Source organism: Uloborus diversus, chromosome 1, assembly GCF_026930045.1.
Source record: "Uloborus diversus isolate 005 chromosome 1, Udiv.v.3.1, whole genome shotgun sequence".
NCBI classification, from domain to species: domain Eukaryota; kingdom Metazoa; phylum Arthropoda; class Arachnida; order Araneae; family Uloboridae; genus Uloborus; species Uloborus diversus.
Genome location: NC_072731.1, coordinates 177,763,250 through 177,780,316, shown reverse-complemented (window position 1 = coordinate 177,780,316; position 17,067 = coordinate 177,763,250). Strand labels below are relative to the sequence as shown.

The 17,067-nt window shown below is 32.9% G+C and overlaps 1 protein-coding gene across 1 annotated transcript in view; it reads left to right on the top strand.

Moving 5' to 3' along the window:
- The first annotated feature begins 12,133 nt into the window (after positions 1-12,133).
- The window catches only part of LOC129233651 (beta-1,4-glucuronyltransferase 1-like), a 39,369-nt gene continuing 34,435 nt past the window's right edge, over positions 12,134-17,067 (top strand). Inside the window, exon 1 of the mRNA XM_054867629.1 lies at positions 12,134-12,428. Coding sequence (XP_054723604.1) covers positions 12,347-12,428 — 82 coding nt within the window. The 5' untranslated portion in view covers positions 12,134-12,346. The remainder of the gene's footprint in view (positions 12,429-17,067) is intronic.

Below are 17,067 nucleotides of genomic sequence, written 5' to 3'. Positions count from 1 at the left end.
AAAGTGTGCCAGACTTTTGGCTGTTCACGCTTTTGTAGGTTGTGACACAACCGCGTCTTTCAGAAGCAAAAGAAAACGATCAACTTGGGCAGCATGGCAAGCCAAGCCTTATCTGCAGTCAACGACGTTTTTAAATCTCTTTTACCCCTTACTCCAAAAGAGGTACTGCATATTGTATTTGGGCAGGAAAAGTACATCATAAGACTATATGATCTCAGAAAACATTGTACTCTTCTCAAAGGAAAACTGAAAACATTCCCCCAACTCAGGGCGCACTAATAATAATGCTCTTTGAAGGTCGCTTCAAGCAGGAAATATGTCGAAGAAGAGTCTACAAGTAACTCCAGTCTTTCTTACCCTCAAGAATATGGTTGAATAAAATCGAGCGAACGGCCGGCGACTTGGAAAATATACCTATATTTTCTTTTCCTTTCCCTTTATGTTATGTTAACACTTTACTGTAATAATACAACAAAAATTTAATTTTCAGGTCGAATGGACTTCTATTCTGCTTCGGAAACCTGTCAGGAAATAATCCGCAAGACCAAGTGTCGTAACTCTCGATGCCGACGTGGAAAAGGTGGTATCCCTTGCACTTCGTGCAAATGTTCTTGTGAAAATTATGAGACCAGCTGAGATTTATCCCAGTAATGTTTAAATTCTGCTTTTATAATAAAAACACCTAATTGAACACAGTTTAAAATGTTTTTGACTGAAATTCAGTTATTTTTGAAAAAGTTAACAAGAATATCATTAGTGCTATATTTTAAGACACATTTTCAGGAACCAAATTTTTAATGCCTTTCTATGGCTGATTTTCACCAAATTCAGTGGGACAACAGTTCATGGGTGCCAAGGCCTACTTTGCCCATCTCAGTTTTCCTGACCAAGGGCTCTGGGGTGCTAGGCAGATTTCGATTAGGTGGTCAGCCGAACGCGGAGCCCCCCGGGTTTAATTCACAAGCACGCTTAGTACTCGCTGCTTTTAACAATATTTATTATAAGGAGACATGAAAGGGTGGAATTACACACACTATTGTCCGAAATACATCTATTTGTTTCAAATTACCTAAGATAAGTCCTATCCGCGGGTAAGATAACTTTGGGACGCAATAAAAAACAATCCAAATGACGTTGCGAATACCTCCGTGGCTAAATATGATCCTTAATGACCCTAAAACATATTTTAACAAGAATTGCTTTTACCTCAAAATGCACAATCTTTTCGTTACGCCGCGCAACCAGAATAAACTTCCTCTTTAGAAATCCTACTTGTTAATGTCACGCAAAATGCAAATATCTTTTCACTACTTCCTCCAACACCAATTGCGTGACAATCACAAAAATTTATTTCATTAAATACCTATTACTTGCGCAATATATTTTGCCACCAACAGTTGTAAATGAAACACTTATCTTGATAAAATATCAAAAGCCCAGAAATGTTGAGGGAAGTCATGCTATTTACCACTAAAAACCAGTGGCATATGCAGGGGTTAAGTCCTGATATTTTCTATTCACAAATTCGTTTGAAATAAAAGTGGTTTATTATTAATATATATTGAGTCTTTATGAAGAGCTTAATAATAGGGAAGTAACTTTAACCATATTACATTTTAGCTATGCTGTCTTGGTAAAGAAAATACCTTGGAGAGTGACCTTTTTTTTGTGTGTGTGTGTGTGTGTCAGGAAAATGACATTTACTTGCACAGAGATATTACCGAGATCCAGAATTATATTTAACGTTAAAAATATTTTTTTTTTCAAGTTCTTTTCTCTTAATTCAGTCACACTTAACTGAAATAGTTAAAAGAAGTTGTTATGTAAAACAGAAATGTTGTCTAAGAAGATGACAGCAGAAATGTTACACAGCTTAGTTTTGAACTTCAAAACTATGATAAGACAAGCAAGCAAATCATAACTACAAAATACCTACTCTAGGAATATAACAAAACAGTGAGAATAAACAGTGTTGCTATACTGCAGATTCAAAATTCAATCTTTTCAGCTGTAATCCTTGAACTCATTTCCAGGCCAGGAGAACGACACGAGAACTTTGGAACAAACTTTAAAATGATGTACCTTGATTTTTTAAATAATAAAATAGATTTTAAAAAATATTTACACTTTTGAATTTTGTATGATGTTCATATAAAATTTTTAAATACTTTAATTAAATTGAAAAAAAATCGGACAAGTCAGGAGAATGACTTTTTGGCTATTCAAAACTTTTCTTAGCAAAAGTGTTGAGTAAGTTATTGTTAAATATACATTGGGTAATATTTTCCCAACAATTAAAAAGCAACAAAAAAATTTGGATCATCCAATTTTTCTGCCATTATTTTTGGACACAGTGTTGTAAACATTTCGGAGAATCTCCCTAATGCACAAATATTGTTTATATGAATATATTTGAAAATAAATTACATTTGGGTGACGAACAATTTCTCCCTTTCTGCAGCCAAATTCATTTCATGTAATAATGGTAAATACGGCATAACGGCAAAAAAAAAAAAAAAAAAAAATCAGCACATGAAAAACTTAATATTTGGAGTTAGAAGTTTGTAAGGTTTAGATAAAAGTTACTCTCATTAAATTTTCACTAAACTATAACGTGGTTTCATTTCTTATATTTTTATCTTAAGTTAGGTTGTTCATAGAAAAAAAAAAATTTACACGTGGAAAATATTTTTTTTTTTTTTTTTTTTTTTTTTTTTTTGTGGTTTGATTGTAAACTAGTTTGTTGCAAAAAATAATTATCCGTGTCGTATCCATGGTAGTTTTGATCTTTAAAAAAAAAATTATCATAAAATACTTTTTCAATACAAAATCGTAATTTTTCAGTTTCACTGTGAAAGAATGGTTAAACCAAATCACACGAATGGTGGAATTCTTACTCGAAAGTGAAAGCTTAAATATGTCTTATAAAATTGGCCGCAGCTGAATAACAATTAACAGCAAATTCCAAGAAAAATTCGAAAATATGTGTGACGTTGAAAGTTTGTGGTGTCCATACAATCTTCTACAGTATCTTCTACCGTGAAAGACGAATGAGAATGAAATGGTTTATTAAAGTTTATTTTTAAATTTTTGCATGAGAAGAAAAAATAAATTTTATTGAAAATTTAAAATGATGTTTTGTTAATAAAAATTATCTTATTTGTGTTATTCATATATATTTTCTAACCAAAATGTTATGTTATACTCATAATAGTATGCTTTACAACTTTAGGGATGGATATTAGTATTAAAAAAAAAGTTAACATCCGCGGGAAAACAGAAAAAAACGTGGTTTCTGATTCTTCTGTTCAAGTTATAACAAAATCCAGCCCTAATTTTGTTGAGCAAATTGTACTGAACTGACAAAGGAGATTTCAATTTCTTTGATGAATACGTCTTGCAGTTTTGGTACTTTAAATAGCATGATTTTTTAGAAAAGTTCAAACTGAGAATACGCTGTTAAAAAAACACAGAATGGTGAACTTAAGTCTCGTCGTTTTCTAGGAGAAGGCACTTGGATCCGCCTTCGTCACGTAGTATCCGACGATTCGATTCTATTTTGCTTACGCTTATGATTACAGCATAATTTTGAAAAATTTTTTAATTAAAAGTGTTTCTAAAGCAGGCCGTTTAACAGGTTACCTGTTTACCTAGTAAGTACCCAACAGTTTACCTAAGACCTTATCTTTAAACAAGTTTTATTTAAAACTTGAAAATGTCCAATTACGTCCCTTTGCTTCTCACTGCCTCATATGTCAAAAGCAAAAAACTGAGACATTAATATTTTCGTTGATTTTTGCCCTTTGGGATGTTCCAAGTCCCTTAAGAATAAGTGCTCTTCTATATCTACAGCCTGTTGCTTAGAAAGAATGATTCGTATGCTGTAGAAATTTCAAAAACGTGTTAGAAATTGTTTTCGTGCACGACAGTGCAACGTTTAAGCAAATATACACATAAGGTGAACAAACATTACGCGTCAGGCGAAAACATCAATTTTCTTCAATAACACTCGTTGAGAAACTAAAGAGTAAGGTTTTCTGGAGGTTTGGAAAGCGGAGCTTCTGCGATAACGATAGTATACATTACACATATTTTGCAATGGACTTCGCTCAAAGAGAAGTGAGGTAAATGATACTTGATGAAGGAAAAAGTCACTTTAAAAGGACTCTTTCATTTATAAAAAACATTATGCGTATGATAAATTAAGTTCTAGAAGTAAAAGTTTTCAGACAAATTATTGAAATAAGATGATAATCTAAAAATTCTGTTTACTTCTTTTTTCTTACAAATGTTAGGTTACTAAACTGATTTGCTTAAAAATATTTGTTGTTTTATGCGCATTTTTCCAAGAGTTCATATATGTGTTACAAAAAATTTATTGAGCTCAAACTTACAAAATTACTAAAACATTTTTTCAGCCAAAAGTTCTTTAAGGTACAAAAACTTCATGCTTCCAGTGTGATAAAATTTCCTGCAACCATAACCTAAACATGACAATTCTTTTCACAAAGCTCACACGCCATTTTGGAGCATTCTTTTTTTTTGGGGGGGGGGGAGGAGAGATCCTAGATCCTCAGGATTTGGATCTCGGAAGTTGAAAATTTGCTGAGGTTAGTTTCAAAGGCATCTCTATGAAATTTCATGCACATCGAAGATAGTCGGGTGGAGACCATTATCACTTGACATGAAGTGTGTATACGTCTGTATGCGTAATTATTGATTATTTGTATTGTTACAAATTCTATAAATAGTAATTATTGTAGTAACGTAACCTGTAAATAGTTTCCCGTAATGAATATACAGTCCCTATACATTCGGCTGAAGTATACGATCCCCCTATTCTTTTTTTTCATTGATAAAATTTGTGAATGAAATAAGAAAGTGCAGAATGGTGTAGCATATTCTGGAATAGTTGAGAAATCTCTTTCGGTGTGTATAAAAAGCCGTTATGCATGATAAAAAGTTTAGTTTCGATTGAGAATTTGTACTGAGAGTGTATTAGCTCTGTTTATTGCGAGGTTTTTCGCTGCGTTGTTTTTCGTATTTGGAAGTAAATACGTGTGTAACCGTTGAGTTTACGGTGTTGTGTGATATTTGCTTAATTGCTGATGATTAATTTAGCAGTTGTTGACGCTCTTTCCTGTACATAGTGTAAATAAATTTCCTGTGTTTCCCTCAAGAACTGTGTCGTCCTTTCAAGAAAGTTGGAAGTCGCACCGGATCCGTTACAGTATATTCATCCGACGCCAGAAGACTTCTTCCTGTAAGCATTTCACAGGGGTGCCCGCCTCCATAAGAGCTTGGGCGCATGTCCTTCAATATCCCGGGCCCCCCACCCCAAATGAGAAAAATACCCCTCAAAACAACCCCCCAAAAAATTTCAATGGCGCAATCTGCGCCATGACCCCCCCCCCCCAGGTGGGCACCCCTGCATTACAGGTGTGTTGTGCGTTATTATAAAATTCATTCTTTAGTCATATATCAGTGAATTCCGATAGGTTTTTATTGTTAATTTTTCATGTTTTAAAGTCAAGTAATTCTCTTATTGGACAAAAAAGGAGAAAAATTACAACAACTCATTATAAATGAAAGTTTTTACGAAATAAAATCTCCGATTTTAATAAGTAAAAAGAAATATGTACTCCATTTAAGTAAGAATAATTTCTTTTCAATGTTTTTTTTTTTCACCGTAAGTCATGTAAGGCTTTCTTATTATTGTCATTTTCATTTAGTAGCAGTATTTTCATTAGTAGTTTCATTAGTGCACAGTCCCAGTAGAGCAGTAAAATGGATTTTTAAGCATAATGACATGGCACTACTGAAAATTTAAACTAAAACTTCATAACTTTATATGAAAGTTTATCCAAATTAATATTTCCTCAAAATAGAATCAAGTTTCAAATTATGTCTTCTTCCAAATGTTTATTTCATATTAATGAAAAATATTTTTTCAATACTCTTTCAACTACGTAAAACATCATCTTGCTGTTGGGTTAGCTTAAGGTTTTATCGAAAAAGTACTCTTTTGATGGTAGTTTAGAAATTGTGCTCAAAATTATTTTTAAATCCTACTTAATGCCACGAGGTGCATTTTTCTCAATTTTTTAGTGAATTAACGTCTGAGCCAAAATGCATCAAAATTGGTGCACAAATCTAAATTTTGCAAACTAAATTATAAATTTGACATAAAAGTTGCTGGTTGTCAAGTAAAATGCTTAAGAAAAAGCTAGTCCTCATACATATAATAGCCAAAATCACTGATCGAGTAACGCTCTGACGTCACCAACAATAAAACTCGCGCCATAGTATGCCTGACCACATTGTGTCAATGTTGAAGCACCAAAAATTCAGTAAGTTATTTTGAATTAGATAATATTTTTTGGCAATGTTTGACATGCTGGGAAATGGCTGGTAATTTAAACTGTTTTACTAATAAGACTAATTTTAGGAGAAGAGGTCAACAATGAACACTATCTACTGGAGTTTAGTGTTAATCAGGGTTGTCAGACGTCCCGGATTTCAAGGGACAATCCCGTTTTTTGAAAAAGTGTCCCGCGTCCCGGGGAACTTCCATACGGGACGGCTAAAGTCCCGTATTCTAGCTGATAACAATATTTTACAGAACGAGACATCATTTTAAGGGAAAAAATAACGTAAAACAAAAAATGTGAAATAATGAGCAATAAAAAAATTATGTGGCAGCAAATGTCAAAATTATTTTCCTTTCGATTTGGTTTGTATGTTTTTGTTTTGGCGGCAGACCGTGAGAAATCGAATAGTTGCCTCTTCTTTGCTCCTTTACTAATGTTGGAAATATATCTGGGGCCTCCGTGGCTCTGTGGTAGAAGTTTCGTCTTCTAAGCCGGAAGGTCGTGGGTTCGATTCCCGCCGGTGTCCTGGGTGTTATTTCCTTCTCGTGTTGCAAATCTTTCCTGTGTGTGTCCGGGGGCAAAGCGCTTGCCACGCAGTCCTCTATGTATGTGAAACTGTTTAGCTTCAAAATAAATAAATAAATAAAAGAATAAACATATCTCTGCGCATGCGTCGTCAATCACAATGAAAACGATATTTATACATAGATAGGTGATATTTTGTGAGGTCTAATGCTTTGTTGCGATTGAATTTTTCCGATTTATTATGAACAGAAGCCTCAAAAATATCCCCCTCCCCTTTTCACTCCTAGAAGCCTGTCCGATATTTACTGTTCTTAAATCTGGCAACCCTAGTGTTAATCCACAAGAGCTAGGGTAAAAATTTCAACTATTAAAATATCATCAAACAGGCAATTGCTTTGTTCAAATAGACATGTCTTTATTGATTTATTTTTTCAATACTGCGCTTGAACCCGATTTTCTAGCTTCACATTTCATTTGAATAAATTTTTCAGCTAAGCGCCACTGGTAAAAATCATGGTTCAAGCATGGATATAAATAGCGAATACAGCCCTAAAAATGTGGGTTGCATATTGCAAAACTATTCGGGTGAAACGTTATTCATAGGATGTTCAAACATTTTTTAGACGATTCATATAGTATTCACAAAACTAAATTACATAAAATTCTTGCGTTTTAAATGTGCTATTCGATAACCCCTATTCTAAACTTCGACACCGCAATTTCCAGGATAATAATTACTTTTGAAGTGTCAGAAGAGGCATTCTATCCCATTCTTCCTGAACAGTTTTCCAGAGTCCTGTAAGGGTTGTGGGACGACGTTTAGATAATGCAGATTTTAAGTGTCCAAAAGTACAAAAAATTCATAGGTGATACATCAGGAGATTTAATAGAAATATCAGTGAAGAGTATCTTGATACCGGTTTTTTTTTGTTCCATTTCTTTTAGGAAATTTGCGTGCATTTTGAAGGGCGACAGCTAGCTTTGTCTTGATGCAGTTACAAAGGTTGATGGCACTGTGAGTAAAGCGAAGGCATTTCATTCAGAAAAATTGGTGATAAAATATGTTCCTGATAGCATTTGGAGTTAAACTTGACATTTTTTCACTCTCTTTATTTTTAATTTGCCACAATATGAAAAACTAGCAACAATCATGAATACTTTAGAAAAGCTTTCTTTCGATTCTTTGGACCATGTACTTAATTTTTTTCCTCCTTTAATGATAATAAATGACTATTTTTTGCTGCAGTCGTTTAAATACACTCACAATTCGTCTGTGGTGACACTTTTATCTCATTTCTTTTTGGATAAGTGATTTAAGTCGGATAAGAAATAAGATTTCTCTTTTTAAAGAGCATAAATATAGCCTTCAAACCACTGCTTCGTTAAAAACGCCATTTTGAATAAAAACAAATATTCCAAACCACAGACGATAATTTTGACGTTTAAAAACATAGTGCAATTGTAATTATTTCTTTTGCAGCAAGCGATATTTTAATCTAGCTAATCAAAATCGTCTAAAAACTGACCGAAGAGCCTCTGTAGCACCAGCGGTACCCCCAGAGGGTACCGTTTGACTCCCTATGACATCCTTTAGTACAACAGAGGGAGCCCTATGGCACCCTTAGAAGCGCTAAAAGGTGCCACACGGAACCAAATGGCACCATTAAGATAGCCATAGGGAGTCAAATGGTGCCCTTAAGAAGATGCCACTGGTGCTAAAACGCTCCGCTCTAAAATGTGCCATTTGCAATCCGCAGTTTCAGCAGTGTAGCTAAGCACATTTATAGAGGAATGTGCTTAGAGCCTATCTAGTTAAATGCAACGCCTACTCAACACCTGCTTAGGGTCAACATAAGTTATCGAATACCTTATTTTTCATACTTCGAACAGGTACATTATGTCAACTAATTGTTAACCATGATGATTATCTTTAAAAAATCGTCAGCTGAATATGTTATGCATAACTATGGTACAAGAAATAACAAGGTCACAGAAATTCTTCAAAATATATGCTTAAACTTAACGTACTCAACATCGGCATTTTCAGTTTAACAGTCAAAAAATAAAGTAAATGAAGATCAATGTTATAAACGGCTATTTAAATGGTTTTTTTTTTTTTTTGTGGCAAATTAATGTTCATTTTAGTGCAGACTGATGTATTGTCATAAACTGGCAACCACTCGGCTATCATGCATCAGCAAGCTTTTCTTCACATAGTTGGCGGCAAATTATCGACAAAAATAAAATGCCTAATTCGGTGTCTGTGAAGAGATGGTTTCAATATTTAGCGAGATTTCGTAGAATCAGTATTAAAATTGGCAATATCGACAATATGTAATTGGTTTATAAAATCAGTATCGATTCGTAAGAAATTAGAAGCTTAAATGTATAAAATGTGTGTTTTCGTTCAATCTATAGGGTACTTACTATATTGTATTTGTGAGTGTGTGTGTGTGTTTCTTTTTTGCTTGTTTTATTTAGTTTTTGTTCTTGCGATTTCAGATCAAAGCCACACAAAAAAAAATCAAATTTCAATACATTTCAAAATGTTACTTCCTATAGTTGACAGCTTTTTAGTGGTGCTCGAAATAGTAAAAATATTATTAATTTTAATGATTTAATGAGAAAATGTTATTCATTTGATTTGATATTGGAACAACTACGTCGAGCGTGAGAGACAACTAAGTTCTTGCATAAATCATATAGATACTAGAACTTAGAACTACTTTTTTGCCTAAAATGCCTATTAAAGATTCAAGGAATTCCATAATAATTTGATAAGTACAGAGGCAAATGAAATATTCAAGTGTTAATGGAAGCTTCTAATTTCTATTCGCCCAATCATTGAAAGAACTATTTTCAAACAAGCTTGTCCACTGAAGATGATTTTAGACAAGACTTATCTTACGGTTCAAATTATGTTTATAAGTCAAAAATAAAAAATATTTCTGGCTGCTTTTTTTTCTTTTTAATTTTAATTTAGATTGTTACTTATACTTATTACGCTACTCTTTTCTGATATTAGACAGCGTTTTTAATCCTCAGAGGGTGTTTTCTGACGACAAATATATTTAAATCTCAGATTATTTTTGGATTAAAAGAAAAACGTTTTGAAATTCAGATAATGGTTTCAGACTTCAAATATTGTTTTAAAATTCAGATTTTTTTTGTGTGTGTGGGGAGGGGGGGTTCTTTAAATAGTGTTTCTGATCAGTTAAATTTGTTTTAAATCCAAGGGAAATGTTTACGGTTTTATTTGAATCGCAATTGAGCGAAAAATATTTTTGAATTTAAGAAAATGCTAACGCATTTTATCAAAACATTTACACCCCAGAATGTTTGGCTTTCAAACAGAAAATTTTGACTATTTAAATATGGAAAATCGCCCATCAAGGTATGACGGGTGAAAATTGCTTCTACATTTGAATGAAGCCATTGCCTGTTTGGTGATATTTTGATACTTGAAATTGTAACCCTAACTCCAGTGCGTTAACCCTTAACTCCAGTGTATAGCATTAATTTTCAATCACTTTTTTAATTCTTCACTCCCCTAAAATGACTGTCTTACCAGTAAAACAATTTAGTTACCGGATCGAGTTCAGCCTGGTCACAATTTCCTTTCATGTTAAACATTACCAAAACATACTATCAAATTATCGTGCCGTGGCGCGAGTTTCATTATTGAAACTCGTATGTTACTCGATCATTGGCTATTATTTATATGAGATGTTCTTCAAAGTCAGGTAATGCGACTTATAACGAAACGGTATTTTGAAATATAGGACAGTTATTCCAATTCCAAGTGGATTTTTTTTTATTTTTTTATTTTTTATGTATAGACTCTCATTTTGTTTTTTGGACCTTTAACAACTTAGTTACTATTAAGAGTAATATTTTGGAGATAAATAAAAAAGAATTCATTTTCACGTTACGAAATGCGTAAGATAGTTCACACAATCTTGTAGTTAAAGCTAAAACTACCTTATAAGCAGCAATTAGAAATCAAACATCATTAGATCTTTACATATGCATGTAAATAAGAGTGAAAGTTGGTTAAATTGTTTGTTTGCTGTTTTAAAGCCCAAACGAACTTAAAGTACCTGAAATTTTCTACCTTACACACCTATGAAATTCGGAACCAATTTAGTTCTACCCATTGTGCACCTCGAAACGTCTTCTTTACATTTCCATTTTTTTTTTCTATTTTTTAATTTTTCGTCAATCGTCATTAGGTGTGATGGAAACTTTCTTACAAATTACTAAAATTTAAAATGTGGAAAAGAACACATCAAGACATCAAGCAGCAAAAGATATCATTTGTTTAAAGTTTTCAAGAATTTTTTAACAGGACATATAGTTGTTTGTACCCCAATTTTCAAAGGCTTAAACTCGCTTTTTTTTTTTTTTTTTTTGACTGAACTTTTTTTTAATTTAAGAATGCTTTCTTCGGCATTTGATACATACGCAATTTTACATTTTGCTGTTACGTTGTAGAGGGAGTTCTTTTTATTTTTCCTTTGGAAACGCTGTAGAAGAAATACAGATTCTCAAAAGCGGTTAATTTTTATTCGAAATTTGTAGCAAACTACTTCTTTTCAGTTTTTTACTACTTTCAACACCATAGCGGGATTAATTTTTGGTTTGCCGGGTAATTTTAAATTCAGCAAGACGTCATAGAGTCGATTTTTTTCATTTTTTACATTGGTCAATGCAAAAAATCATGTCATTGAAGGCATTGTGGTGCGAGTACTTCTAGTAAATGACTATAATGATTCCACACTGAAAAAAAAAAGTGACGTACTACTAGAAAATGTCTATTAAAAATGGCTTCATCAATGTTTCTAATAACGATATAGTTTAACAAGTAAAGTTTGTGTTGTTAACATTACTTTTAAAACACTGTATCATTACAAGAAAATTTTATAGAAGATCAGTTTCCAAGACGTTTTTTATCGTACTTGTAGTTTTTTTTCTTTTGCGTAGTTTACACAAAAAGAAAATAGAAAAACAAGAAAGTCAGAAACAACATTAAAGATGCAAATATTTTGCACAATAGCTTGCCTTTTTATGGCAATGAAAATCTTTACCTCCATACTTTTTATGCCTAAAATCTATTAAGTAAGAAGATTTGCAAGTAATAAATGAAAGCTGCAGGTGTGACGACACACTAAAACAACAATATTCCTCCAAATAAATATTCCTCCCCGGCTTATCAAATACCTTTGTCACGCATTTTTCTGGAAGTGTAAACCTCTAACGTCCTTCGTGACGTTTATCTATCTGTTCTGTGGATCCTCCCTTGCAAAGCGGAGCCCCGTTCGCCTTTCCACGAGTTCCGCCTCATCACTCAAAACCACGCGAATAATAATCTTTTTCTCATCTGCACGAAAGCAGATGATGCTGTGAGAGCAATGCGCATCGCTTGTGGCCTCCCCTCGCGGCAAAAATGAATGAAGCCATTCACTCTTCGTACGGCTAGTGACACCACCAATTACACAGATTTCATTTTTGGTGACTTCCTTTTATTGGAAGGTAAGGAATATCGTTTTTGATTGTAGTTTCTATTTTAGTTTGTCTTGGTACCGCATGCCAATTCACATTGGGGTGAAAACGCCAAAAAGTGTTTTAAAATGTTTTTTTTTATCGCTATATTCAACCAATGGGGTCGTTTCCAAAGTTTTAAAAGTATTTTTTTCTGAAAGAGCATGCTTGAAAACATAGGATCTAACCAATTTTTAAATAATTTATTTAAGTTTAATATTTTTTAAAAATTACTTAAATTGGCGCGCTTTCAATGTTTATGCTTCTGTTCGATGACATCACAAATGATGAAATGCCATTCTGTGTTGCCATTTACAGAGCAAAGTATTTAATTCGCATCTTTACTCACGTGTATTGGCAGCGATATGGTTGATAGCAAGCGTAGAGCGCAATTTTAATTCGCTTCTTGATTATCATAACGTGGAATCGCGGTAGGAAGATGCGGCTAAGTGTATCATTTGTGGCGCATCAAGGCCACTCCTTGTTTCAAAAATCGGACATTTTAAAAAATTAATTCAAAAAAACAAAATAACTGTTGGGAAAATGAAAGTATTTTCTGGGTCCATGTTATTTTTCTTTTTGCTTATGGGGCATTCCAAGGTATTTTTGACATTTATGTAAAGTCCGTAACGTGACCTTTTTTGCCATAACTTTTTAATTTACTGTTTGATTAGCATATTATTTTATTTTGATCTTTTCCTACCAACACACCAGCTCAAAATAAAATAATTTGCAAATCAAACGGTAAATTAAAAAGTTATGGCAAAAAAAGGTCACGTTACGGACTCTACATAATGTCAAAAATACCGTGGAATGCCCCTTATTCTATCAATTTTAGTGACAAAAAGTACTACTTTTGACTGAAGGAAACAACCCCATTGAGGATTAATAAATTTGCACAGGCCTACCTCTTAGGCAATCAGAAATGGAATTTTAGAACCCTTCGTTCACTACAAATCTAAGGGAGCCTTTAGACGGTGAACAACCATAAGTGCGGAATTGAAAAAAAAAATGCTTTTAAGCAGTCTATATTTTTATTTTCTTACTAAAGGCGGACATATTTAATCTCTCTCGTGTCCAACGATATTAATAGAAATGAATAATCGACTATTCAAACAGAATATCGGTTTTGATTAGCACCAAAAACTAGGTAATTCAAAGTTATTTTTTTCAAAACATTCTACAGAAAATGTACTCTTATGTACTCTTTGAAATTAGTATTAATTCGTCATCAATGGTCTGTATGAAGACCCTGAAAGGGAATCAGCTGCATAAACCTGCGAACTTTGAACCCTCAGCCCAAACAATTCGAAAAAATTCGCTAATTACTTTCCAACAACTTTCGTTTGTTTGTTTACACGCCTGTGTAAACAAACAAACGAAAGAGGTTATAAAAACATTTTAAAGCGCTTTTGGGGGTTTTCGCCCTACTGTGCGGGGGTTTAAATTTTAAATGAAGATTCAACAAAGCACTTTCAGGTTTTTGAGAATTTGGAGAATGTAGAGATTCACCGGAAATGCTCTGTCTTTTACCGTTGTATTTATAATGTGAATGTTCACATTCAACAGCAAATGTCGACATTAACCAGGTTTCTTTTTTTACAGTAGCATAGAATACTGAACAAAAGTATTACACGTTTGAGAAATCTAACATTAAACATAAAACCGCCCAAAGTTTTTTTTCTTTTTTGCAAATCAAATAATATTTTTTTCATGCCGAAATATATTATTAATTTTAAGATAAGATGATTGAATTGTTAAAACACAAGTAATTATTAAATTTCATAAAAAATATAATACAAAAATAAAGGTTCAAGTTATCAGAAATTGGAATCCATTTTGGGTCCTCTCAAATAAAATGAAATAAAGATACAGTTTAAGTTTCTCTGAGCAGAAAAATAATAAGCGAGTGCGACTGAACAGAAAAGCATCATGTTTTGCGGTCGCCTCTCGTTTGATTTCGGTAGCCGCTCTTTTAGGATCACGAATCATTTTGCGATGAATAACTTTAGCTTTAGAATTAAATAAATAATCAGATTAATAAGACCAAAAAAATAAATAAATAAAACTGAAATATTAATATAAACACTTCAAAAGACACATTTCTTCTGATTTTTTTCGACAAAAACTTCAAAGAAACTTTTCTTGTTCAATTCATAGTGCTTTGAAAGATATTATAATATACTACAGGTATACACGGATAGGTCACCATTCCATCATGTAAATTGACAAGTTTCTGAACTTAAAAAGCGACTCCAATTTCTTCCTTCAAATTTGAATTAAACTTTAAAATATCAATTTATTCAACACTAGTGGTACCCGCATGGCTTTGCCTGTAGTTGAAAATTGAAAGGTCATTCGGTTCGCCTCTCTATTTACAAATAATGGATGACGAATTTCTCGCCAATTTGATATGTTCATTTGCTCGATAATGTTACGGTTCCACGTTATGATAATTTCGTAATTTAACTCTTTAACGTTGTGATAATTTGCTCAGTAAAGTTTTCTTAAAATTGGAATAGAAAAAAAATCGAATTTTCGAAAAATCGCTTCTAGGTGCACACTCCCATGCTAACTAACTTTGTGCCAAATTTCATGAAAATCGGACGAATGGTCTAGGCGCTATGCACATCACAGAGATCCAGACAGACAGACAGAGATCCAGACAGAATTTCAGCTTTATTATTAGTAAAGACTTTTATAGTTTACACATACGTCGTATGGTAATTACATATTTTTTGAGGAATATTAGTAAATAAGGGCTACAAGGGCATTACTTCGCTTATAAACTATCACTTAATCTAAAATTTGACGATATTTGCTTGATTTGATGGCAAAAGAGAGTAAAATTTCGCTAGAATAAAAATTATATAAGTTGTGGTGTCTTACACTATAAATGCTCAAAAATGGATGCGCTATTGCATATTGTAGGGAAAACTGGTGTTCCTTGGCCCTATACTACATTCAGCTTTAGTTTTAGCAATAGGGAAACGCTACACATGCAGTTTGCATTTTAATCACCTTTCCAGTGTAGCTATACCACTTCTAAAAAACTGCAAATTTGAGGTAGTATAGTTAAAGAGTAAGTTAACAGATCAAAAAAAATTTTTTTTTATGTTTTAATTAAGGTTGTCCATAAATGATGTCACATCTTTTCCAACATTTTTCATCCCCCTTTTGTCAAAGTGTCACACTCCAGCATTCCACCCCCTTTCTCTTTGTCACATGTCACGCAACTTTTTTCAAACATATTCTACAAAAAAAAAAAAAAAAACGTGATCTCACACTTTCTACTTCCCCCTTCCTTCCCCCCATTCCAAATTTCGCAAAACCCCTCCCCCCCTCAAAGTGTGACATCATTTATAGACAGCCTCTCATGCAATGTTATAGCTCAAAATTTACAAACTCTGTGTTACAGTGAATTTAATGACTTACAATGTATAGCTTTAGCTATAGCATTTGGTTAAAAGTAGGCCAGGTTCAACATGTTGATTAGAAATGTTTCCGTAGATGGTCAAATAGTGTAAATTTGAACTATGAAATGAAGGGTATCTTGTACAGATTTGAAGTACTCTCAAGTGCCTAGAGTAACTACAAAAATGACAATGCTGCTTTTTATTACATTAGTATTGTGGTTTCATTAACAGGGTAAGATTCAGTTTCACGACTAAAGCTAATTTTAAGTTACATCTTTAATACTGAGATCAAAAAATTAGACTTTAACAATTAAGTATTCGTATACTTTACAGCTTTTTAACTAAAAAATTAAAACAAGAAACCACTAACAAGCCAACTGTTACTAACTCAAGAGTTTAATAGGAACAAAAACATACAATAAAAGAATCTTGCTAAACACAGCAAAGGAACATTCTTTATCGTATTAAATTAGCTTATAGCTATATAACTTCTCAGAGTGATGAATTTCCATACTTTACATGCCACGTAGCAAGGTTGGAGTTAAAACGTAACCAATATGTGCCGTATAGGGGAGACTAAGGATACTTGATCCTAGGGGATAAATTATCCCACAGCCAAAAATGTACTAAAGCCATTAAGTAGACGTTTGAAACCTGACAATTAGGTTAAAGTTATACTTGCACATAAAAACTGGCAACATTTTTTTTTTTTTTCAGCCATTTTGTTTTAGCTTAAGAAATGATTGTCTGAATGTGTCAAGGGAAACTTTTTTTAGGAAAGCATACTGAAGTTTACACTATCCGTTATATAAAACTTTTTAAAAAAATACCGAAGTGTACTGTTAAAGTATAAACAGTTTTTAAAAATGGAGACATGAATTTAGTAAATTACCACTGATTGTTAATAATAGAACAAGTAAGTTTGAAAAAATCGCATATTAGGGATACTTGATCCCTTTGTTTAGAGGGATATATGATTCCTGGGATCAAGTATCCATATGACAATATAAACACAATGAAAACAATATAACTGTTGTTTACTTAGTTGATATTAACTTTAAACATTCCAAAACCATGTTAACATAATAAAATTTATCATAGTATGAGTGATAGATTTAAACAATGACTGCAGTAAATATGCTAAACAGTTGAAATACCAGTTCGCACTTGTAACCCACATAACACCTCAAACATCTAAACATAAACTAACTCTA